Here is a 25,862-nt window from a genome sequence, read left to right on the forward strand (position 1 = left end):
TGAAATCACCTATGGACCCATTTCTCAGAATGTGTCCCCATCATTAAGCAACCCATAACTGTACACATCTTTCTTTCTTTCTTTCTTTTTTACTTAAGTATGGATATACTGTATTTTCTTAAAACTTTACTCTTCCCCTCCGCCCCAGCATATTCTAAGATTTTCTCACACCTTTAAACATTCATCCACTACATAATTTTAATGACTGCACAAGTTTCCATGGTGTCAGTATATTATTTACTTAATTCTCTAATGTTAGATATTTTCCCATGTAGCATTATTATATACCTTTTTTACTTAAAAACATGTCTCTTGGCTGGGCGCAGTGGCTCACACCTTGTAATCCCAGCACTTTGGGAGGCAGAGGCAGGAGGATCATGAGGTCAGGAGTTCGGGACCAGCCTTGCCAACACGACAAAACCCCATCTCTACTAAAAACACAAAAATTAGCTGGGTGTGGTCGTGGGCACCCGTAATCCCAGCTACTCGGAGGCTGAGGCAGGAAAGGCGGAGGTTGCAGTAAGCCAAGCACTTTGCCATTGCACTTCAGCCTGGGCAACAAGAGTGAAACTCCATCTCCCAACAAACATATGAAAAAATGCTCATCATCACTGGTCATTAGAGAAATGCAAATCAAAACCACATTGAGATACCATCTCATGCCAGCTAGAATGGTGATCATTAAAAAATCTGGAGACAACAGATGCTGGAGAGGATGTGGAGAAATAGGAACACTTTCACACAGTTGGAGGGAGTGTAAATTAGTTCAACCATTGTGGAAGACAGTGTGGCGATTTCTCAAGGATCTAGAAATAGAAATTCCATTTGACCCAGCAATCCCATTACTGGGTATATACCCAAAGAACTATAAATCGTTCTACATGCACACATATGTTCACTGCAGCCCTGTGTATAATAGCAAAGACCTGGAACCAACCCAAATGCCCATCAATGATAGACTGGACAAAGAAAATCTGGTACATATCCACCATGGAATACTATGCAGCCGTAAAAAACGATGAGTTCATGTCCTTTGTAGGGACTTGGATGAATCTGGAAACCATCATTCTCAGCAAACTGACACAAGAACAGAAAGCCAAACACCGCATGTTATCACTCATAGGTGGGTGTTGAACAATGAGAACACGTGGACTTAGGGAGAGGAGCATCACACACTGAGGGCAGTTGGCAGGTGTAGGGGAGAGACAGCAGGGGCTGGGGAGGGAGTGGAGAGTGGGGAGGGATAACATGGGGAGAAATGTCAGATAAGTATGCACCTAAAGTAAGATTAAAAAAAAAAAAAAAACTGGTTTCCATTTTGACCTAATGAGATGCTCAGCTCTGGGCTCTGTAACTTAAGATGTATCAATAGCATGGCCATGATTGTGCCAGAGGCTAGCATGTCTGCATTGTAGTTGTACTCAGTCTACATGAGTTGGGTTTGTTTAAAAGCTTATATCACATTAATTTTTAGATGGGGTGAAGGAGGAAATGCCATGACCATCATTAGGAAACCAGAAACAAAAATAGGTCTTGAAAAGGTCTCCAACTGACAGTGTTGAGAGTCTCTTCTGCATGAAATTAAGAACCTTACCAGAGTACACACAAAAGTTTTAGATACGCTTTTGGAGAGAATATTTTACTACAAAGCTTAAATGTGAATCTGATCATTGTGAATTAATACTGCTGTGGCTAAGATGAGGTACACGGGCAAGATATTATACCATCAGGCTATATTGTTTAATCAGCTGTACATTTATCTAAAAGATGCTATACATATATCAAGGGTAAGCTTAATGTATGCTGATTATTTCCACATCAGGCTGGGCAATGAGGATGGGGTTTTATTTGAGTGTGGCATCTTATTTTATATTCTGAAGTCAATAACATTTTGACAAATAAATACAAGATGTTTGTTAAATTTCAGATGAAATGAAGCTGGAAGGAATTAGCAAGCAACAGATTTGGCAGAAGTGGGGATGCTGGACAAAATTTATGAGATAAATATAAAATACTGCCTTTATGTTAAAAATATGTTCATTCAGCCCAGATGAGGCAGGTCATGCCTGTAATCCCAGCACTTTGGGAGGCCAAGGTGGCAGGATTGCTTGAGTTCAGGAGCTAGAGACTAGCTTGGCCAATATAGTGAGACCTCATCTGTATTTTTTTAAAAAAACCATATGTTCATTCAAATATTTATTAAATACTTATTATGCAGGACCCTAATCATTTTTAGGGCTAGGTGCAGTTTTTCACATCTGTAATCCCAGCACTTTGGGAGGCTGATGAATATCAGTTGAGCTTAGGAATTTGAGAGCAGCCTGGGCAACATAATGAGACCTCGTTCATACAAAAAATTAAAATATTAGCCAAGTTTGTTGGCATAAGCCTGTGGTCTCAGCTACTTGGAAGCCTGAGGAGGAAGGATCACTTGAACCCAGGCAGCAGTGGCTGCAGTGAGCTGTGACTGCACCACTGCATTCCAGCCTGGGTGACAGAATGAGACACCTGCCTCAATACTAATAGTGGTAATAGTAATAATTCTTAAAAGTGACTGTTGTTTAACTCTTTGAGATCATTAATAAGAGCAAGTGTACAGACCGTGCACTCATAAACTTATCTAGGATACTTTTTTGCAAAATTTTAAAGACAGAAGGGTGTAAGTAATATATACTTATCAAAGAGAATTTAGGGGAAATAAAACATTGTCTCTAATTTCACCAGTTTCCAATGATAAAACATGAAATGTGTGATCAGAATGTAATAGAGGCAGAGCATGGTGGCTCATGCCTGTAATCCCAGCACTTTGGGAGGCCGAGGTGGGCGGATCACTTAAGATCAGGAGTTCGAGACCAGCCTGGCCAACATAGTGAAATCTCATCAATACGAAAAATACAAAAATTAGCCAGTTGTGGTGGTGGATTCCTGTATTCCCAGCTGCTCAGGAGGCTGAGGCAGGAGAATCTCTTGAACCTGGCATAGGTTGCAGTGAGCCAAGATTGCACCACTGCACTCCAGCCTAGGCGACAGAGTGAGACTGCCTCAAAAAAAAAAAAAAAAAAAAAAAAAAAAAAAAAAAAATGTAATAGGGTCTGCTAAATACAGCATAAAGAATAGTCATTGAAGAAATTCGACATAGTTAGCCTAAAGTCAAGACAGTCCAATTTTCCTTCGGATATTCGGGAGTTATCCCAGAGAAAATGAGGTATTCAGCATTACTCTAGATTAGGGGTGGCAAACTCAAATGCCACAAGGGCCAAGAAAATGATATGTGCAGGAACAGTAGGACAGGCATAAGATAATAGGGTCAGGTAGAGACTGTAGGTATCTATAAAGCTGAATGACCTGTCTAAAGTGTACAATCCCCTTTCAACTCCAGCTAGTTGAGAAAGCAAGCCCCGAGCTGCCCAAGTATCCATTTCTAAAGAAAAGCTGGAGATCCTGATATTTTAATAGCTGTCAATTTTTCGATGTTTACAATTAACTAAAAACAAAACACAAAGTGCATGCCAACCTCCCCTGCCAGAGAAAGGGGAGTGGGGAATCCTCCAAACCAACTTGTCAACAAGAATGAGGTATAGTTTTCAACTCCTCCTCTAGAGAACAGAACTAAGAGCAGCGAGCAAAGGCCCCAAGAGGCTCACTTTACCCTTGCCAGAGAGAACAGTCACCCTGAAGGGCTTTCCATGGGTAGTTGGATTAAAATGATCTCTTATGACACTTTATAACTCTACAACTGTTATTCAGTTACTTCAGAAAATTATTTTTAACAGCAGCAAACAAAACATGCCAAAAAAGAATTCAAAAAAGATCAGAATTGAAATTGAAAAAAGTATCTGTTACCCTAAAATGCATTATTTACAACAGGGAGAAGAAAAGATTTTAACAGTAGGAAAATGGTTAACTAAACCATGGTAGTATTTTATAAAACATACAGCTCGTTAAAAATGTCTACAAGGGAGCCAAGCATAGTGGCTCACGCCTGTAATCCCAGCATTTTGGGAGGCCAAGGCAGGTGGATCATTTGTGGTCAGGAATTCAAGTCCAGCCTGGCCCACATGGTGAAACCTTGTCTCTACTAAAAATACAAAAATTAGCCAGCTACAGTGAGGCATGCCTGTAATCCCAGCTACTAGGGAGCCTGAGGTGGGAGAATCGCTTGAATCTGGGAGGCAGAAGTTGCAGCGAGCCGAGATCATGCCACTGCACCCTAACCTGTGTGACAGAGTGAGACTGTCTCAAGAAAAAAGAAGAAGAAAGAAAGAAAAAAGAAAAAAATGTATACAGAGGCCATGTTAGAAAGGCTTTTGGGAAGACTTCTGGACTTCTCCCCCAACCTTGCCTTTTTCCTATTACATATTATATGACTATAGTTAGAGTAAAATCAAGCATAGAGAGGGAAAAAACATAAAAGAACAGTGAGCAGTGTTAATAATGTTTGTCTGTGGGGAATAGGACGTTGGAGAAAGCATGCTCACTGGACTGCCTCAGGTTCCGAGGCTAATATTCCTGGAACATATCACTTACGTGGCATTTGCAAAGATGGGAGGATTTTGAGAATTTTGTAAACTCTTAATTTTCATTTATTTATTTATTTATTTTGAGACAGGGTCTCACTCTGTCACCCGGGCTGGGTGACAGGAGCACCATCACAGTTCACTGCAGCCCTGACCCCCTGAGCTCAAGCAATCCTCCCACCTCAGCCTCCCAAGTAGCGGGGACTACAGGCACGCGCCACCACTTCTTGCTAATTTTGGTATTTTTTGTAGAGACAGAGTATCACCATATTGCCCAGGCTGGTCTCGAATCCTGGGCTGAAGCAATCCGCCTGCCTCAGCTTCCCAAACTATGGGGATCACAGGCAGGAGCCACTGTGCCAAGCCTGTAAACTCTTTTTATGCTCCAATATGAGAATAGTCACGAAAAAGAAACTCCTTCCGATATACATTGAACGGAAACCTTAAAATATTTATATGCCTAACTCTTCAAGACCCATAGTCACTTTTTGGCACTCCATTGAATTATGTAGTCAACAACTGGTTTTTGAACTAAAGTGTATGAGAATCTACTTAAAAAGTACATTCTAGCTATTCTTTTTCTTGCTATAAAAATGAATGCTGTAAAAGAATCACACTGATCTCACATGGTATGATATTTTATACCAACCCACATACCTTTGATAGCAATTATATGTAGGTATATTTTGCTTTACTAAATGTGTTACCAAGAATTGTGTCTTTTTAGAGTAAATAATTTAAATGTGTTGAGTGGATCTTGATATGTCAAGTTATTTTGACATATTCTTATTATTCTCTAAGTAACTTATTCTCTAAGTAACTGCTAGTTTGTGTTCACATCCTTCTGCTTTAGACTCTCAGGGTGAGTTATACTCACCTTGGTAAGTATTCACACAGAAATTTCCTGAATATTAAGCCTTCTTAGAACTTGAAATAGTTGACTTTGCTTTTTGCTTCCTGTCTAAACTCTCTGTTCTGATAAACACCAATAAATTTGTTGAAATTTTGAAATGAATGAGGAAAATTACTTACTTGGAGAGTAATCCATCAGGTCCCAAAGGTCTTAGAAGGTATTTATCCACTTGCTTGTTAAAAAAAGGATGGGGTAACCGCAAGTACTTGGTGACATTATGGAGGTTTATGGCATACAGAGTTAAATCTCCTTCTTTATACCTTGGACTAAAAGCAAATAGGTTAACTCAATAAAAATATTTATCTAATTCAAGTAATTAAAAACTCAGTTATAAATGTGATCCTAAGTATTCATATTCATAATGACAGTGGGTCCTCTGAGTATCCTTCTTTTGTGATCATATTAGACCATTCGTGTAGTCCTATTTTGAAAACACGATTAAAATCATTGCTCTTCATGCTGCCAACGTTTGAGCTAAAGCATGCTGAGATCCTCACAGCTCTACCAACTGAGTTGCTAGGAAGCCGGCTAGACTATCTATTTTCAGACATAGGAAGGTAAAAGGCAAATTTTGTGGGTTCATGTGAATTCAAATTATAAACATACAAACAGGGGCTTTTCCTAGCCTTATAAAATGACTGAAACAAATAAGAAAATTAAATCTATTGACATTTTTATGAACTTATCCATTCAAACCATTCCCCTCGCTACTTCCCAGTGGGGTCCTCACTATCCACAGAACTCCCAGCCACCAACAGTGGGAAATGGTAGGTGGTCTTTTTTGGCTGGAATTAGTATTTCATTATCATCTTATCAGGAATGATAGATTTAAACCTACCTAAGAATATACCTGAGATTTAGGAACATGTTTTGCTACCTCAAGCAAGAGTATGAGGCTACAAAAATCTCTGTGGCTTCTCAACTCTAGAAACTGGTTGCAACTTTTGAAAACAATGCTGTTGTTATTATTGTTCTCCTTTTCAAGAATCACTTGAACCTGGGAGGCGGAGGTTGCAGTGAGCTGAGATTGCACCACTGCACTACAGCCTGGGTGACAGAGTGAGCCTTTGTCTTAAAAAACTACAAGAGTATCATTTTTCTTTTTTTAAAAAATAAAACATAAAGTAAAATCATATAAAACTTTACTAAACTGCAGCTGCCTATACTTATGCAATGTATAGATATATGCAACAGGGTGGTTTGAGTAAAGTTACGTGCTTACCCACTAAAACTTGATGATTGGTAAAGGGCGTGTTTCATACTTACTTGTTAATGTTTGTGCAATGAAGGTATACTCGAAGGTTCCCTCTTGCTGGGCCTTTCACACTTGCCATTAACACCTTGGTGCCCACCAATTTCTTAAACAGAAGAGATAGCCAATAATCCTGGTTGTGGTGGTTGGGGAGAAGAAGAGACACAAATAGATCTTTACTTACTTCCTTATTTAACGAAACCAGTGGCAAGCAAATTATTATCCTACAAAGAGTATCACTGTTATCCTGGGGGCTTTTAAATAGGATTCATCTTTTTTTTTTTCTTTCCTCACGTGTGACCACCATGAATCTGAGAGCAATAGCTTGCTTGCTGCTTTTTATCACTGGAGGATGCAATTCAAAAGGCTATATAGCCTCTAGGGGATATCTGTCAAGAATGATCAGAGTTTAAGTATTCTTGGTCATCTTTCATCCATGAATTCAAAGCAAAGTTCAAAGCCAAACTTTTAGACAGACAGACAGACAGACAGACAGGCACACACACACACACACACACACACACACACACACACACACACCACAAAGACAATTTTTTAAAGTAAAACTTCCATCTGTTTAAGAGACAAATAATTTTATTTATGCCGGGCACAGTGGCCAAAATATAATCACAGCATTTTGGGAGGCTGAAGTGGGTAGATCGCTTGAACCCAGGAGTTGAAGACCAGTCTGAGTAACATGATGAAACCCCTTCTCTAAAAAATTAGCTAGGTGTAGTGGTGTGCACCTGTAATTCCAGGTACCCAGGAGGCTGAGGTGGGAAGATCACCTGAGCCCAGGAGGTCAAAGCTGCAGTGAGCCATGATTGTGCTATTGCACTCCAGCCTGGGAAGCTCAAAGCACATTTGAGCTTCTAGAAGCACATAATAAAGAATTCTTGCAAATAATAATAATAATAATAATAATAAACCTAAATAAACGGAAGATTCTAGGTATAACTACCAGTTTATAGGAAATACAGGAGACAGAGCAATATGCTAAATGATATCACAGGAAAAAGTTTGGTAAACTCCAGAATGTGGGAAGTACTATAGAACCTAAGAAAAAGTTACCTGTTTTTTCACATTAATAAATTACAAGAGATGAAAGAAAGGGAGGAAAAACTTAAAGAGGAACAAGCTTAAGGGACGTATCAACCAAATGCGGTATAGAGACCTTGTTTGGATTCTGATTTGAATAAACGATCAACAATATTTTAGGCAATAAGGAAAATATGAAACACTGACAAAATATTTGGTGATACTAAGGAATTATGAATTATTGTTAATAAAGTAAGATAAAAGTATTGTGTCTTTATGAAAAGGATACATACTAAGATATATATATTTTTTGAGACATGGTCTCACTCTGTCGCCCAGGTTGGAGTGCAGTGGTGTGAATGCAGCTCACTGCAGCCTCAACCTCTTGGGCTCAAGTGATCATCCTGCCTCAGCCTCTCATGTAGCTGGGACCACAGGTATGTGCCACCATGCCCAGATAATTTTTTGTATTTTTAGTAGAGATGGGGTTTCACCATGTTGACCAGGATGGTCTCGATCTCTTGACCTCGTGATCCACTTGCCTCGGCCTCCCAAAGTGCTGGGATTACAGGCGTGAGCCACCGTGCCTGGCCCCTTTGCAAATTTCTTAGCTTTCCTACAACATTCAAGTAATTCCTTTAGGAATTACTCTTAGAAGATAGGTATCTGCAAATGACATTTTAGACTATGAAAATCAAGGTCGTGCTTCTCAGGGCTACGTCTATGTTATCTCTGACATATATTTAGACATATACATCTTCCATGAGGCTTTTTGGGAAGAAACATTTCCTGATTTAGCACCAACTGTAGTTGCAGGAAGGGTTAGAAATGAGACTTCATTCCTAAGTATCTTGAAGATTATTAACAAAGCAGTAAATTCTTAGTGTAAGATGTTTAAGCAAATATATGGTACTGGGTCATTTTAAAGTTAAATAAGTTACAATTTCATAACATAAAAAATGTTTTGAAGCCTACTGTAGGCAATTATAACTTTGAATACTTTGTAAAACATTTGAAAGTCCAAGTTGTTATTTTGTACGAGTCATAAAATTTCAAATTATCCCTCTTTTAAACAAAATCCACACTATGCCCCAAATGGCTCACATTTAATAAGTTATTCCTATCTTTTGATTTCTTCTCTTCAAACGCACACAAAAAATGTTAGATTGGATGATATCTAAGGTTCTTCCTAAATTCACCATCTCATGATTTGTCTAGTTATTGAGAGGACTGATTATTCACAGGAAGTTAACACCAGGGGTCCCAAGCTGACTTTAATCCACTCTTCTAGAATTACGGAAAAGATGGTCACTTACGGGTAAAGGATCGAAGTGTTCATCCACTAAATGGTAGTTTCCTGCTCCAAAGAATACTTGCCTCATCACCACTTCTATTCCCATTCGGGCTGACAGGCCCAATTTATCCAGCCACCTGGGACAGAGCGAGACCAGGCTTTCTTCAGGTTTGGAAACAAAATTGCTCAATTCTAATTGCACACCATCTTGATTTTATTTATTTATTTAGAGACAGGGTCTCACTCTGTCACCCAGGCTGGAGTGCAGTGGCGTGATCATAGCTCTCTGCAGCCTCAAACTCCTGGGCTCCAGTGATCCTCCTGCCTTAGTCTCTTAAGTAGCTGGGACTGAAACCACCTTTGCAAAAATTATAACTGAGGAAATTATGATGGTGAAAGAGATCCCACCTAATTGACTCCATCTTCCTTCTAACTTTAAGCTGTCCTTGTATATTCCTGGGCACAGGCTGAACTAACTTTGGGAAGGAATTCAGTTCAGGGTTTGACTCTGAAACAAAACTGACAATAGCCCTTTTCTGAAAAGACCCCCTTCTTGCCTGGGGACCAGTCTACCTTTGTAGGGCTAACGAATTAGCTACAACATTAGAGATTACAGTTTAAGGGTAATGCAGCCTCTCACTCCAAGAGTCTGAATCTCCCCAAATTGTTCCTGGGGATAACCTCACTATTGTAAAACCTAAGATCAGTGCTTGAGATACCTTGCAAACCCAGCACTGGATGGATCAGTTGACACCACCCAGATGCGTAATCTGGCCCAACCAGTTCTGCTATCCCACCCAGGAACAGTAGACAGCAAGAAAATCTCACTTCCACTCCCTATGATTCCATCTCCAACCTCACCAATCAGCACTCTCCGCTTCCTAACCCCTACCCACCAAATTATCTTTAAAAACTCCGATCCTAGAATGTTCAGGGAGACTGATTTGTGTAATAATAAAACTCTGGTCTCCTGCACAGCCGGCTCTGCATGAATTACTTTCTCCATTGCAATTCCCCTGTCTTGATAATCCGCTCTGTCTAGGCAGCGGGCAAGGTGACCCAGTTGGACGGTTACAGGACCAGAGGTGAGTGCCACCATGCCTGGTTCTGAACGTATTCATCTTTGAGGGAGGTCATCAATTATACATAAGTCATGTAAATGAAATGACAACTGCATGCAGCAGCAGCAGAATCCCTCCCTTTACATCTTTCCATACAATAACAAATCCTAGAAGACTATTACCATGCTAGAGGTATCCCTTTCAGGGTGAGACAACTTCCACAAAGCAGAGTGGACCAGTTCTCACCCCGATCAACAATTCTTCACCCTATGAGGTCCCTGCACAACGACTGTGTGAGGGCTGAAGAAAAAGTTGCAGTCGGCAGGGGTAAAATGTAAAATAAGCAGAATTGCATCGAAGCTATTATCGACACCTCTTTCCACTTCTCCATCTCCATCTCCCTCTCCCTGACACCCCAGATCTTTAGTTAATGGCAAAACAAACACCTCCATTCTTTTCTCTATTCTTCATGCTTCCATGAGCATAAAGGATTTGTGCTTTATTCTGGGCTTAGAAGAATGAGGATGAGAGAAAAAAAATTAAGGTGGGAGAGAAAAGAGAAAAAAAATTCAGTGTGGGGATATAGCACTATAGATTAAAAGCACTAACAGAGTTACTGAATGTAACTAAACCAGTATTTTAAAGCAATCAAGTTTGTGGTGTTGGATAATGAGATGATTTAATAAATCTTTAAATTCAATGATAGTCCCTCTGATGGGACCTCATACATCAGGCTCTAAACTTCTTGGGAAACTATTAATTATATCCACATACACTAAGTATCCTCCTGAGAGACAAAGCTTGTAATACGTTATAAGTTGTGTGTGTTTTTTTTAAGACAGGGTGTAGCTGGGCACGGTGGCTCATGTCTGTAATCATGACTTTGGAAGGCTGAGGCAGGCAGATCACTTGAGCTCAGGGGTTTCAGACCAGCCTGGACCACATGGCAAAACCCATCTCTACTAAAAATACAAAAATGAGCCCAGTGGGGTGATGTGCCTGTAGTCCCAGCTACTCAGGAGGCTGAGGTAGGAGAATTCCTTGAACCTGGGAGGTGGAGGTTGCAGTGTGGTGAGATTGTGCCACTGCTTTCCAGCCTGGGTGACGGCGGTGGTGGGGAGAGACAGTGTTTCACTCTGTTGCCAGGCTAGAGTGCAGTGGTACCATCATAACTCACTGCAGCCTCAAACTCCTGGGCTCAAGCAGTCCTTCCACCTCAGCCTCCCAAAGTGTTGGGATCACAGGGAACCACCAGACACAGCTATATGCATTCTTTTACAATGCACTTCTTTAGAGTAAGTACTACTTGACATTTGTATGGGCCATAATTAAAGGACAACATTTCTAAAACACTTCATCCTTACAATGATTAATTGGGACACTTGTCAAAGATGTCCATCAAGCTTTAGGAAACAATTTTCTCATGAAATCTGGTAGGAATTTTGGGGCTCAGCCACTGAAACTGTCTTTGATCTGCTTTTTGGCTGGGGAGCTATTTCAATGGAATAGAAGGATGGAGAAGAGCTGCACTCTGAATCCTCATGCCAGTGCTGCCTCACTCACATAAAGCCAGCTGCAAAGGTGTCGGACAGCAAGGGCGCTCCGCCTCCATATGCAGAGCTTGTTTCTCCTAACCAGACCTTCTTGCCAGGCCTGGTGCTCTCAACCACCTATAGAACAGGAAAGAATCCATGGTAATTGCAAAAGAGTTGATGTGTGGCTTCACCTGTGGTGTTAAACAGCATTCAAAACCTTGTAGTCCTAGACCCATCTATCCTACATAGCTATAAAATATGTTCATAGTCATTTAGGTCTTGGGAAATTTTCTTTTATTGGAATAGAAGGCTGTGGAAGGAATAGGAAGTAAACCAACCCACTCTTATTATCTATGTGAGTTAATTCTACTAAAGGCTATTGGAAATATTTTAAATTTCTAATCACATACATGGGGTAAGGCCCAATGCTAAGGGGAAAACTAACAGTGAATAAATTTGTTCTCTGAAATTAGAAAAACACGTACATATATACACCTATAGGATTTAGAATTAGCTAGACTATAAAATAGGGATTCTGGTTTTGCATTAAAAATTTATAAAAAGACTATTACCTGGAAAACTTTTTGCACAGATGAAATAAAAATGTCCAGTACATCAGGGTTTAGAAAATCTTCTTTCGTAGCAGTTCGTCCATTCAAGTAGTAGCTAAATTATTCAGAAAATATTTTAAAAAACCCCAAACTTTACTTTCTACTTTTAGGCTAATGGCTGACCTTATTCTCCTTCTTGCCTCTCCCACTCACCTGTTACTAAGAAAAGGTAGAAGTTCTACTAGGGAAAGACCAAGATAAAAGGCGGATATGAGGAAGTGTCTGTTCTATGCAAGTAACTAGAAATCTATCACTCTGTCTTGAAAAAACACAGGGGCAAGTACATGCACTCGTAGGTTACTGATTCTTTGGCAAGTAATTGGTTTTAGCTACTTGTATGTTCCATGGTTTAATTGGCACTGTTCTTTGATCTTTCTAGAAACCACCATATTATTTAAAATAACTAAATTTTTGTTTTATTAATATTAAAACTGGAGTACTGTGCTAATTGAGACACTATTAGTTTCTTATTTGAACTGCAAAGCCAATCGGCAGTTAAATGGAACTAACTTTTTGAAAACTAGGTAATAAATAAAGCCAGCCTTACTTTCCTAGTATTAAGAATAGGAGACATACTTACTGATGCCATGTAACTGAATCAATCACTTCTCCACCAGCCTCCAGGAAACTAGAAAAAAAAATTATAATAAGTTATCACTCAACTCAGTCGTCATATGATAATACATATATATGCACAATATATGCATGAGAGTTTTAGTCCCTAAAAACGGGCGGTTACTGCTTTAGGATCAGGTGAACACAAAATTCCTAATTCTGTTAGTAAATTTTACCATAGGTGTTATTTGCCTCAGATCTCTTGATATTCTGAACCAGTCAAAATTTTATTTTTTTGGCAAATCATGTATTCAGGCAGCAAATTGTTTAATAACATCATGTGGACTATTGAGGATTGTCTACCAGAGAGTTTCTTTTTTTTTTTTTTAGAAAAGTGGTGGCTGGGTGTGGTGGCTCATGTCTGTATTCCCGGCAATCTGAGAGGCTGAGATGGGAGGATGGCTTGAGCACAGGAGTTCAAGACCAGCCTGCGTAACAAAGGGAGACCCCATCACTACAAAAAAAAATTTAAAAGTAGCCAGGTGTGGTGGTGTTCACCTGTAGTGCCAGCTATTTGTGGGGCTGAGATGGGATGATTGCTTGAGCCTGGGAGGTCAAAGTTGCCATGAGCTATGATTGCACCACTGCACTCTATTCTGGGTGGAGTGGTAAGACTGCCTCAAAAAAAAAAAAGAAGACAAGAAAAGTGATTCTGCATCCTCTCGTTCCTACCTCTTCAGCATCTTAGTAGTCTTTCTTCGAGGCTGACCAACATCAGGACCACAGAGTTTTGCATTTTTGAAGGTGGACTTTCTTAAAAGTTTATGCAATTGAATAAAATCTTCTCCTAACTGCGACCCATTGATGAAAATATCAGCTTTCTTAAGGAAACTGTTAGGTTCTGAAATACAGCAATTCTCAAAATATATATCAAGAAATGTTGTATTTAAAAGCAAACATAACAGAAATATGTAAAAGCAACAAAACATTTTCCAAATTACAAAAACTTATAATTCAAAGTCAAGAAAAGTAAAATCAGGCCTGGTGCTATGGCTCATGCCTGGAATTCCAGCATTTTGGGAGGCTGAGACAAGAGGATCCCCTGAGGCTAGGATTTTGAGACCAGTCTGGGTAACACAGTAAGACCCTGTTCCACAGGAAAAAAAAAAATTTTTAGCTGGACATGGTGGTACACGCCTGTAGCCCCAGCTTGGGAGGCTGAGAGAGAGGATCACTTGAGCCCAGAAGGTCGAGGCTATAGTGAGCCATGATCATGCAACTGCATTCCAGCCTGAGTCACAGAGCAGGGCTCTGTCTCAAAAAAATAGGTAAAGTAAAACTCGTAGTTATAGATAAGATACTCCAGAAAAATGAAACAAAAATTTTAACTGTATAACTGAGCTATGAGGGACTACTGAACAATTTGAAGTTAATAATGAGGGTAACAAACCAATATAGATGGATATCTGGGAAGTAGCCTATGCTCCATATCTAATAATCTCATTTACTTTAGAAAAAAATGGTTGGGACCGGGCACAGTGGCTCATGCCTGTAATCCCAGCATTTTGGGAGGCTGAGGCAGGAGGATTACTTGAGTCCAGGAGATTGAGACCAGCCTGGGCACCACAACAAGATAAAGGAAAAAAACATTGGCTAAGCATAGTGAAGTACCAGTTAATCAGGAGGCTGGGGTGTGAGAGACTGCAAGAGTCCAGGAGCTGGTGGTTACAGTGAGCTAGTAACATGCCACCACACTCCAGCCTGGGTAACAGAGCAAGACCTTGTCTCAAAAAAACAAACAAAAAAAAGTTTGAGGAGGAAGAAGACATGTGTTCACCTTATTACTACATTTCATTTCCCATTTAATCCTCATTTCTATTGGTCGATATGTGGAAAAAGCACTCTATGTTTTGAATAAATGTGGCTAATCATGAATACTTATAGTTAGAATTTACAAGTTCTTTGCAAAAAATTGTGAAGAAGGAGATAATCAGGAGCTTGACTCAGGTAGGAAAGGATGAATAAAACAAACTACTAACTTCCCAGTTTTGCTGAGGCCAGCCTGCCAAGCATGATAGGGTAAAATGATTCTGAAAATCTCAAGGGAACTTGGGAGCTAGGAAGGTTGCTAGCTCCAGCTGGTTCTCACTTCAAATGTAACATAAACTGAGATTAGCAATAATAGGTTCTGGAATAGATATAGGAGTTTTCTGCCATCTGCAGTTCCAAAAGTTGCATTGTTGAGCACTTGTAAGAATGTGCCCAGGCAGAAGTATATTTGCTAATATTAAAAAGGGTGTCATAAATAGGAAGAAATAATGCTAGTGGGGCATCTCCTTATTAATGAATTATTCCCTTGGGTACTTACCATTGCCTAGTTCCCAAGAAATGTTATACCTCTTGGAAGAGCAGTAGTCCAGGAGCAACTGAGCATTAGAGCTGTTCCACTGCAAATCTGCTGTTCTTAATAATGCGTTTAGGCCAAAGATCAAGTCCAGTCCTGAGCAATTTGCAAAAGTGTACAGCATATCTACAGAGCTTCCTAAAAGAAAAACGTTGCAATTTAATGATTAGCTTGGCACCACAATGAAGAAGGCCTCCAGATTTGCTTTTCATAATGAATTACTATTTCTGTCGTTAAACTGAAGAAATTCTAGTCCTAATAAATGATTATGTCTATGAGATAACAAAATTGGGAAAATTTTGAAAAATATCAACCTGACTTCATTTGCTCCAGCTGTTGAATGAAGTCCCATGGAAGATACCAGAAGCTCTGGTCTGACACTTAGGTTTTGTTCAAGTGACATGAGGAGAATTGGGGAAGCCACAATTTATAGCTCAGTGCTCCACATGAATAGCCAGACTGTCATTAGTTAGCATAAAGCCCACTCTCCACGATCTAAATGTCTCTGGTCACAAGTTCAGTAAAAAAACATTTTGATAATTTAAATTATATTTAAAACAATTTTTAAAAAAATTCCTGTATATGATTTATTTATTTAAAATGAATCAAATTTTACATTAAAAAATTGGCCTAGGGATATAGGACCGTGGTTTCCAAACTCTGTACAAAGCAGGCTGGGGAGCACCAGTGAATGTATGGGTACAGCTGCAGGATTTAGTAACTAAAAGTGCAGGACACCTAGTTAAATGTGAACTTCAGATAAGCAATAAATAATTTTTAGTGCATAATTTTTAGTCCTATGTAATCGTGAAGAAATACTTAACACAGGGGTCAGGTGCAGTGGCTCATGCCTGTAACCCCAGCTCTTTGGGAGGCTGAGGTGGGCAAATCACTTGAGCCCAAGAGTTCAAGACCATCCTGGGCAACATGGCAAAACCACGTCTCTACAAAAAACACAAAAATTAGCTGGGCATGATGGTGCGTTCCAGTAGTCCCAGCTACTTGGGTGGCTGAGGTGGGAGGCACCTGAGCCCAGGGAGGTCAAGGCTGCAAGGAGCCATGATCATGCCACTGCACTCCAGCCTGGGCAACAGAATGAGACCCTGTCTCAAAATAAATAAATAAATAAATAAAGAAAGAAAGAAAGAAAGAAAGAAAGGAAAAGAAAATTAGTTATTTATCTGAAATTCAACTTTAGCCAGGCAATGCTATTCACAGAGGCACTGCAGGACCTTTTAAGTTTCCAAGAGAAAAACATGAGCATCTATTGGACAACACAAGACCTATTACTATTAGGTTGTGTAGATTTTACAATTTAATAATCAAAACACAGGTATTTTTTGTGGCCTAGCCATGCTGTAAAAAAATTTTCTGAGATATTAAGGTACCATAAGTTTGGGGACTTCTGTCCTCTGCTTTTTAAACCATCAGCTGTTATATCATCACTTTTCAAGAATGGCAACAATATTACTTTAAATGTTGTCTTTAAATTGATTATCATATGCATAGAAAGTCCTTCCAATTTTCATGTATATCTAGAGTCGTTTATTAAAGAGTAATTCATTCCTGAACTCTTGTAGTTTTTAAAAAAAATTATCTATCTGGCAAATGTACACCTTAAAAGTGACTTTGTTTTTGTTTTATTTCTAAATCTTTGGCCTGAATTACTTGGATAACTATAGTATAATGTTAAATATTAACTATTTAGGCTGGGTGCGGTGGCTCATGCCTGTAATCCCAGCACTTAGGGAGGCTGAGGCAGATGGATCACCTGAGGTCAAGAGTTCATGACCAGCCTGACCAATATGGTGAAACCCATCTCTACTAAAAATACAAAAATAAGCTGGGTGCGGTGGCATGAACCTATGGTCCCAGCTACTCGGCAGGCACTGAGACAGAATTGCTCGAACCTGAGAGGTGGAGGTTGCAGTGAGCCGAGGTCACGCCACTAAACTCCAGCCTGGGTGACAGAGCAAGACTCTGTCTCAAAAAACAAAAAACAAAATATTAATTATAAAGGCCATCAGGCAGAAACAACTCTTGTAAGTTTTACGTGTTTTGATATTTGCTGTGTCACCCACTTCCAAACACTGCTGCCTACCGTCAAGGAATGACAGAACTCTGGGTTTGAAAAACTCTCTAGAGTCCTGTGACCCAGCATTCTACTGGATCTAGATCCACAATTTAGGGCAATATGGAGGCTTTGGGATCACCAGCTTAACCTCTGCCCTCATTTTTCTAGGAGGAAACTGAGATCCAAACAAGGTAAGTCTTTGCCCAATATCACACAGCCGTTTGGTGGCAGTACCATTACTAGAGCCTGTTACAAGGGGTGACTCACCTGCTTTAGTCACATATTATAGGCTTGTATATTGCAAAATCATGTTGTAGAAAGTGTCCTAGATCAGGAATTGTAAGACTTGAGCTCCAGGCACAGCTCTCCCACTTACAGATCATAATATGATGGGGGGTAATATCTTTACCCTACATGAACCTCAGCTATGGATCTACAGTTCTTGGACAAACACCATCACATGCCTACTCCATGAAACCAAGGTTGAAATATCATGTGTGAAAACTGTCTGTAAATCACAAAAAATCTCCTACAGATAAATAGCACTTTGTACTATCCCTGTGTACAAAGATTATAGCATTTTCACAAAACCTGGAATGCTTGCGCTCATACATTCCCCTTCCTCCACTTCTTCATTCTTCTGAATGTGCTTGGAATTTACATAGCTTGAAATTCTATTATACACCCCCTATAACATAACAAACTGTAACATCTCCTGGAATAGAGGCTATTGACGACTGAGTTCAAATCTACTCTTTTTTTTTTCTCTTTTTGAGACAGAGTCTCGTTCTGTCACACAGGCTGGAGTGCAGTGGCACGATCTTGGCTCACTGCAACCTCCGCCTCGTGGGGTTCAAGCGATTCTCCTGCCTCCTCCACCAAAGTAACTGGGACTACAGGTGCATGCCATGAGGCCTGGCTAATTTTTATATTTTTAGTAGAGACAGGATTTCACCATGTTGGCCAGGCTGGTCTCAAACTCCTGACCTCAAGTGATCCACCTGCTTCGGCCTCCCAAAGTGCTGGGATTACAGGTGTGAGCCACCATGCCTGGCCAAATCTACTCTAAAATAAAAATTTTTTTTTAAACAAAGAAGGGCCACCTAGCCTACTCTTTCCCCACAATAGAAAGAACATTAAAAAAACTTGCAATTCATTATTGCATCCCCAATCCTTTTCCAAACTCTCATCTCTTACTGTATAAAGAGCGGCGAGATCCTGGGAATGAAGATAACCAAGATGACACATCGAAAAAAATGGCAGACTCTTTCCCTTGTACTATACCACGTAAGTCTATGTCAGCATCCAGGGTGGGCCAGGGGGTAGGGGATGGAAGAATGGGGTGGTGAGGGGAACAGGAGGAGAAGAAGTACATAGTAGCTCACTCAGGATGATAGCTTTAATAAGGGAGTCATCCTTTCTGCTGTCATACCCAGAATTACATCTGTAACATTGCTTCCTTTTTCTGCTCAAACAGGTTTAAAATGTGAGTCCATATTCTCATGACAGATGTTTTCGTCATCTTCTACTTAAGTGGAGCACACCATTCAAGAGGACCTGTGTTAGAAAACTTACCTATATCTTCTGGGACACCTGTTTTAAGGTTGCAGGCCCCTAGCTAAGCAATGAACATGTCCTTGTCTCAGCAGGCTTTTGCTACCTCTTCCTCTATGGTATGTCCCCATGTCACTCAGGCATTACCAGCCTCAGCCACAGGTTCAGAACAATGTGTGGAATCTCCTATTGGCTTCTGAAATATCTGTCACTACAACGAGTAGGTGCCCAAACTAAACACAGTAGATTTCTATGTTTCCATGACGTACCCATGAAAACTGAAAATTTCAAGCCAGAAGTCAAATGTTTCAAATACAAATAAAATTCTGTATTCGTTATACATTTTAGAATTGCCAGCAGGGTGGCTGGACTCACACTAACTAATCCAGTTGCACAGTTAGCAGAGGAAGGCATTTCCCCTGGTGTAGGAACTATGAAAGCCAAGTACTAGAGTTGGAAACCTACCATTTTGGTAATAGAAAGATCATGTGAAGTCGCAAAACTTTCTTAGAAATTTGAGATAAACTGGTATAATGTTTAATATGACCCCCCGCAAGACTTACCTATATCTTCCGGGACATGTGTTTTAAGAGCAAATCCATTAATTACCTAATACCTCAGGGTCTTCTCCTAGTAGAGCTATAATGATTTATCACAAACATGACCTTACTTCTGTGGTTCTCTGGTACATATCATTCCTTTAATGGGATCTGAGATGGCCCTGCCTTATGTCATATTTCATTCAATAATTAATTACACTTACTAAAGTATAAGAGTTGATTTTCCTCTTAAAATGCAAAAAAAAAAAAAAAGTTTAGAGGACATTAGCTATTAGCATATAAAGTATTTTCTGATTTCTTATGGATCACATATTTTTCTGTACCATATACATAAAAATGTATATAAATTTGAAATCCATCTGATACATGGAACTCCAGGTAGTATATAGTAAAATCTTACAAACACAATTTATTAATTAAAACAATATACTTTAAATAATGTTAACTAACCCAGATAAAGTATAGTCACTTCAAGACAATTTATTTTCAAAAGTCAAGAGAAGAGCTTTAGAGTATCTGAGCAGTTTACTTCTCTAACTGAGACATGGGGCGACATCACCCCTCAGTTGGGTATAAATGTCAACCTTCAGATAAAAATATAATTCATAGTTAAAAAGAGGATTGCTTGTTTCATTTGCTTTAAAGCCCCATGTGACAATGTCATCCTACTTGGAAGACTGGAAGACTGTTTTAGTGACTGGAAATACAATAATAGTTAGCTGAGCTAGCTCTGTGTCTGCAAAGCCTCAGAGGAAACAAAAAGAATTCTGCTCGATGGCCAAGACCGTCTGGAGCGACTCATGATGCTCTAATGCTCTAAGCCAATGCATCCTGGGAGTTATTTCTGGGAGGGGATGGACAGCAAGGTATGAATGATGTCCACATTTTACCCTTTACGTATCTGTATTTTAATTTTACATAAGGAATATATTCATATTTTTCCTGACTCCCTAGTTTTTTAGAGCAGTGAAGGTCATTGTTAGATCATGAATGATTGATTTATCTTTCACTCTGTGGCTACTAGGCAATGTCAGATGAAGAAAAAACAAACAAATTTTGAGTTCAGGATTTCCCATTTGGGAAATGCTTCAATATTTTTAGCTTTATACAACTTCTGTAGGACTTGCTAGATTGGTGCCTGGGTCCAGCCTATCCAAATATCTCTGGGCTGGAATACCTCTAGGGTGCCTTTCATTTCTTACTTGAGTAGGTGCTGTTCTTGAACTTTTTCTGGTAGTGTTCTCTGAGTAGCAATTGCTCCTGGTAGGGCCATTCCAACTGCAGCTTCTCCTCCACAGCAGGAGGGATGGATCCAGATTTGCAAATATCTGCAAGTGGAAGAGATCATTTAGAGGATCTATTTTCACAGTAAGCAGGCTGAAATTCCATATATTTATTTAGTTAGTTATCTATGTGACTAAAGCAGGATAAATAAGTTCTGGTTATGAGGTAGGAGAGCAGAGAAAAGATACATTCTGTAATATATGTCAAATTTGCTGGCTTATCAATCACCACAAAGAAAACAAGCAAGGGCAGGTTTCCTAAGCAATATTGAACATACACTGAACACGGATATGTTGGACATAGCTCCAAGTTATTTAATAATTTAGAGGGCTCCTCAGAATCTTGAAATTACTGGTCAGGCGTAGTGGCTCATGCCTGTAATCTTAGCACTTTGGGAGGCTGAGATGGGTGAATCACTTGAGGTCAGGAGTTTGAGACCAGTCTGGCCAAATGGTGAAACTCCGTCTCTACTAAAATTACAAAAAAATAGCTGGGTGTGGTGGCAGGCACCTGTAATCCCAACTACTTGGGAGGTTGAGGCAGGAGAATCACTTCCCCACTCCTGGAGGTTGTAGTGAGCCAAGATCGCACCATTGCACTCCAGCCTGAGTGACACTGGGCAGCAAAGTGAGACTCTGTCTCAAAAATAAAAAAAAAGCTTGAAATAACCAGAGAACCCTAGTGACGAAAACAGTACAGTTCTCTTAAGGTTCACTTTCAAAATCCACAGCAATTTGTTTTACACTAACTGTATCTGCAGTGTAGTGATTTCCTCTTGCCATCATGGGAGGTAGGATGGGTGGGAACCGTTGACTTTTTCTGCCTTCGAACTTGGTACCATCAAAGCTCTGGGGCCACAACTTGTGCACTGAAAAAAATCCACCCTGGCCAGGCACAGGGGCTCATGCCTGTAATTCTAGCATTTTGGGAGGCCGAGGCGGATGGATAGCTTGAGCTCTGGAGTTAGAGACCAGCCTGGACAACATAGTAAAACCCTGTCTCTACTAAAAATACAAAAAATTAGCCGGGTGTGGTGGCGTGTGCCTGTGGTCCCAGCTACTCAGGAGACTGAGGTGGGAGGATGACTTGAGCCTGGGAGGCAGAGGCTTCAGTGAGCTGAGATTCCCCCCATTGTACTCCAGCCTGGGAATGCTGCACACTGACTCGCTGGCAGCTGGTGCCTCATCTGTCCCTGGGCTCACAGAGGATGTTTCAGAGGAACTTGGATAACCCCAGTTCCCCCCACCCACCATCCTCCTAGACAGAGGATGAAGAAAACTGATGAGCAAAGGACAGTTTCCTGTCTGAACTTATGAGATCTTTGGGACACACATGACTGGTGGGAAAGGGCCAAGTCTAAACAGAAACTAGGTCAAGTGTGGTGGTTATACCTGTAATCCCAACATTTTGGGAGGCTAAGACAGGAGGATCACTTGAGTGCAGGAGTTTGAGACCAGCCTGGACAAAGTAGAAAGACTGTCTCTGCAAAAAATTTTAAAAATAGCTGGGTGTGGTGGCATGCACCTGTGGTCCCAGCTATTCAGGAGGCTGAGGTGGGAAGATTGGTTGAGCCCAAGAAGTTGAGGCCGCAGTGAGGTATGATTGTGCCACTGCACTCCAGCCTGGGCAACAGAGTAGGACTCTGTCTAAAAACGCCCCCAAAACACAAAACAAACCTATAAACAATTCCAACCTGGTGTTCAAAGAGAACCCAACTATCTTTTTTCTGTTTTCTCTAATTACTATTCCATCAATTTAGCCCGAATTACTGATGAACTGTTCTAAATACTTCCTAACTGGAGGAAATAAACAGAAGGAAAAGATATAATATATGAAATAATCAAATATTCCACATAATGAATATATACATTATATACATGTTATTATAATTCAATGATATATACAATATTTTCAGTACTTTTTTTCTTTTTAAATTATAAAAAAGGGGGGCAGGGAAAAAAGGTTAATAAAAAAGAAAAACAATTATTAAAAAAAATATAGATAGGGTCTGTCTATGTTGCCCAGGCTGGTCTCAAACTCCTGGGTTCAAGTGATCCTCCTGCCTTAGCCTCTCAAAGTGTTGAAATTACAGGTGTGAGCCACTGCACCCAGCCTAGTAATTAAGATACTGATTTAACTTCCATTGGATGTCTGATAGCACTTCTGAAAGACGGGACACATTTTCATGGCTCCCTAAGGCAGGTTTCTCAGGTGAAGGCCACAGACTTTCAGTATCAGAATCCCCTGACAGGCTTGCTAAAATCAGAACCTGATGTTGGAGCTTATACACCTCCAGGGCCATTTTACACACATTCTATAAAATAAAACGTGTATAAAATAAAACGTGTGTAAAATGGATGGCCCTGAAGGTGTATAAGCTCCAACATTAGAGTCTGTTTGAGACCAGCCTGGGCAATGTAGAGAGACTGTATCTATATTTTTTTAACACTTTTTTTTCTTTTTCCCTGCCCCCTTTTTTAATAATTTAAAAAGAAAAAAAGTACTGAAAATATTGTATATACCATTGAATTATAATAACGTGTATATAATGTATTCTAGTAAATTTATATTTTATACATCTTCTGGACTTGGGAGACTCGGCATGAGTGTTCTGCCTGGGAGCACTTGCTCAGGGACTCCTATGTATGTGAACAGCATCTGTATTTCATTTAGAAGTCCAAATATTTAAACTCACCCAGGTGATCATGGATCTCTTTCGCTCACACTCTATTTTTAGAATCTGTATCCTTCAATCTGTCATCGTGTCTTCAGCTAGAAATACTCTCTTTAGTTTGATGCAATTCTACCTGCTTGCTCCCTCCAAGCAGCTCTGTCCTTCAGCTACAATCACTGTTCTATTAATATTTGCAGCACAATGAGCTTTCAGTTATATTCAGGGCATCTTTTTTTATGAGGTCTCACACTGAACATGACAAACATCATGGTAAGGAAAACTGCCCACTGCCTCCTCCTTTTTTTTCTTTTTCTTTTTTTATTGAAATGGAGTCTTGCTCTGTTGCCCAGGCTGGAGTGCAGTAGCGCCAGCTTGGCTAATAGCAACCTCTGCCTCCTGGATTCAAGCGATTCTCCTGCCTCAGCCTCCTGAGTAGCTGGGATGACAGGTATGAGCCACCACGCCCAGCTAATTTTGTATTTTTAGTAGAGATGGGGGTTTCTCCATGTTGGTCAGGCTGGTCTCGAACTCATGACCTCAGGTGATCCACCCTCCTTGGCCTCCCAAAGTGCTGGGATTACAGGCATGAGCCACCACACCCAGCCCTGCCTCCTCCTTTTGTTCAGGTTCCTCCACGGGCCAGATGAGGGGAGAGGACGTTAATCTCTTATGAACTGTTAGGTGTGAGGCCAGGTGCGGTGGTTGTGTGAGCAATAACATTTTTCTCTGAGCATTCTCATGACGAACTCACATTACTTAAAATATAGAGTTAATCTTTAACAATTTTCACCCTGATTAACTTGAGATTGCCAGTAACTTCTCTCTTCAAAGGTTGACTCCTTCTTGGGATCAAAAATTAGAAAGTCTGTCTTGGTGCCACCAAACCTCAGGTACGCAGGAGACAGGCCTCTGGCCAAAGTACGAAGCTTTGAAGAACTGTTAGGAAGACAAGCAAGAAAGTAGAATTACTTTTTCCAAGAAGATCTAGTCAAACATTCTTACTTCCTTGTTTCCTGGTAGACCTATTTCTTAACATTTTCCTGTGCAGGACTTAGAGGAAAAAATCATATTGTTTTGTTTTTGTGATAGAGTCTTGCTCTGTTGCCCAGGTTGGAGTGCAGTGGCACAATCTCAGCTCATTGCAAGCTCTGCTTGCCGGGACAAACAATTGTTTGTTTGCACAAACAATTCTTGTGCCTCCACATTCCAGGTAGCTGGGATTACAGGCAATATTGTTTAATTTTAGTTTTTTTTTCTTATTGGGCATGATAGAAAGGGAATCATTGTTTCAAAGAGGAAGCAACTCAATCTGAATCTAATTGAAGGACTGATCTAAGCACCTGAGGGCAACTTGCAGCTTTAATTCTGGCAAGAGCGTGCGTGTGTGTGTGTGTGTGTGTGTGTGTGGTCTGTGTGTAGGGACAGGGTCTTGCTATGTTGCCCAGGCTAGTCTCGAACTCCTGGCTTCAAGTGATGCTCCTGCCACAGCCTTTCAAAATGCTGAGTTTACAGGCAGGAGCCACTGCACCCAGCCAGGAGCTTATATTTTAACTTGACAAGTAGGATAGTGTTCAACACTTAAATAAAAAACCTCATAGCCTTTTATGATTGATGGGTAAAAAGAAATAAGAGAATGGAAACTAAGGGTAAGAGCTCTATGTCTGTCTGAAAAAAAAAAACAAAACAGTCTGAAACTATGGGACAGTAAAAAGATCAGTGGTCACCAGGGGTTGGGGGTGGAAATGCAGAGATGGAGGGATGAATAGGTGGAGAACAGGGGATTTGCAGGGCACTGAAAATACTATGTATGATACTCTAATGGTGGATACATGTCATTATACATTTGCCCAAACCCATAGAATGTACACCAACAGCGAACCCTACTGTGAACTATGGACTTTGGGTGATGAAGATGTGTCAGTGTAGCTTCATCCACTAGAACAAACACTGCTCTGGGGGAGATGTTGATAAAGGGGGAGGCTATGCTGAGGAAGGAGACCCTTAATCCTCTTAAGCTTTGAAGACTCCTTCCCCCTAGACTTCTACATTGCATTTCAATAAAAGTAAAGGCTGGCAGACCTGGCGCCACCCTTAATCACACTCCTGTAGATCGCAGGCATGATATGGAGGAATCTTTCCAGAAGGCATTGTTTTTGCTTAAACACGATCAAAACCCCAGCTAATAACATACCCCACACCTACTTCATGGATCAAGAGCCTTTCATATGTGATTTCTAGAATTGTAAGCCTTTAAAAGGGCAAGGATTTTCTTTGTCAAGGAGCTTGGTTGTTAAGGTATTTTCACCTGCCGCAGTTCCTGGCCGAATAAATCAACTCTTCCTTCCCCGTTCCGTGTTCGAGAGGTTTGCTTGCGGCCGCCCCTGCTTCATTTTGGTTCCCTGACTGGGAAATGAGTTTTGTTTGGTGGATGGCGGGGACAGCCTCCCAGGAGGTTTTGCCTTGCCCTGCAGAGCACCCCTATGGGGACTGCAGCCCAGACAATGCCTCGTCAGAGCAAAAGCAGGGTAGGCTCCCA

At 40.4% G+C, this 25,862-nt stretch overlaps 1 protein-coding gene across 1 annotated transcript in view; it reads right to left on the bottom strand.

Moving 5' to 3' along the window:
* Positions 1-25,862, bottom strand: part of HPSE (heparanase) — a 50,655-nt gene that overhangs the window by 5,789 nt on the left and 19,004 nt on the right. Inside the window, exons 2-11 of the mRNA XM_003923967.3 lie at positions 24,117-24,262; positions 20,571-20,696; positions 15,145-15,318; positions 13,509-13,677; positions 12,802-12,849; positions 12,183-12,276; positions 11,639-11,745; positions 9,037-9,151; positions 6,697-6,815; positions 5,550-5,696 (exon numbers count right to left, since the gene is read on the bottom strand). Coding sequence (XP_003924016.2) covers positions 5,550-5,696; positions 6,697-6,815; positions 9,037-9,151; positions 11,639-11,745; positions 12,183-12,276; positions 12,802-12,849; positions 13,509-13,677; positions 15,145-15,318; positions 20,571-20,696; positions 24,117-24,262 — 1,245 coding nt within the window. The remainder of the gene's footprint in view (positions 1-5,549; positions 5,697-6,696; positions 6,816-9,036; positions 9,152-11,638; positions 11,746-12,182; positions 12,277-12,801; positions 12,850-13,508; positions 13,678-15,144; positions 15,319-20,570; positions 20,697-24,116; positions 24,263-25,862) is intronic.

Source organism: Saimiri boliviensis, chromosome 3 (assembly GCF_048565385.1).
Source record: "Saimiri boliviensis isolate mSaiBol1 chromosome 3, mSaiBol1.pri, whole genome shotgun sequence".
Taxonomy (NCBI): Eukaryota; Metazoa; Chordata; class Mammalia; order Primates; family Cebidae; genus Saimiri; species Saimiri boliviensis.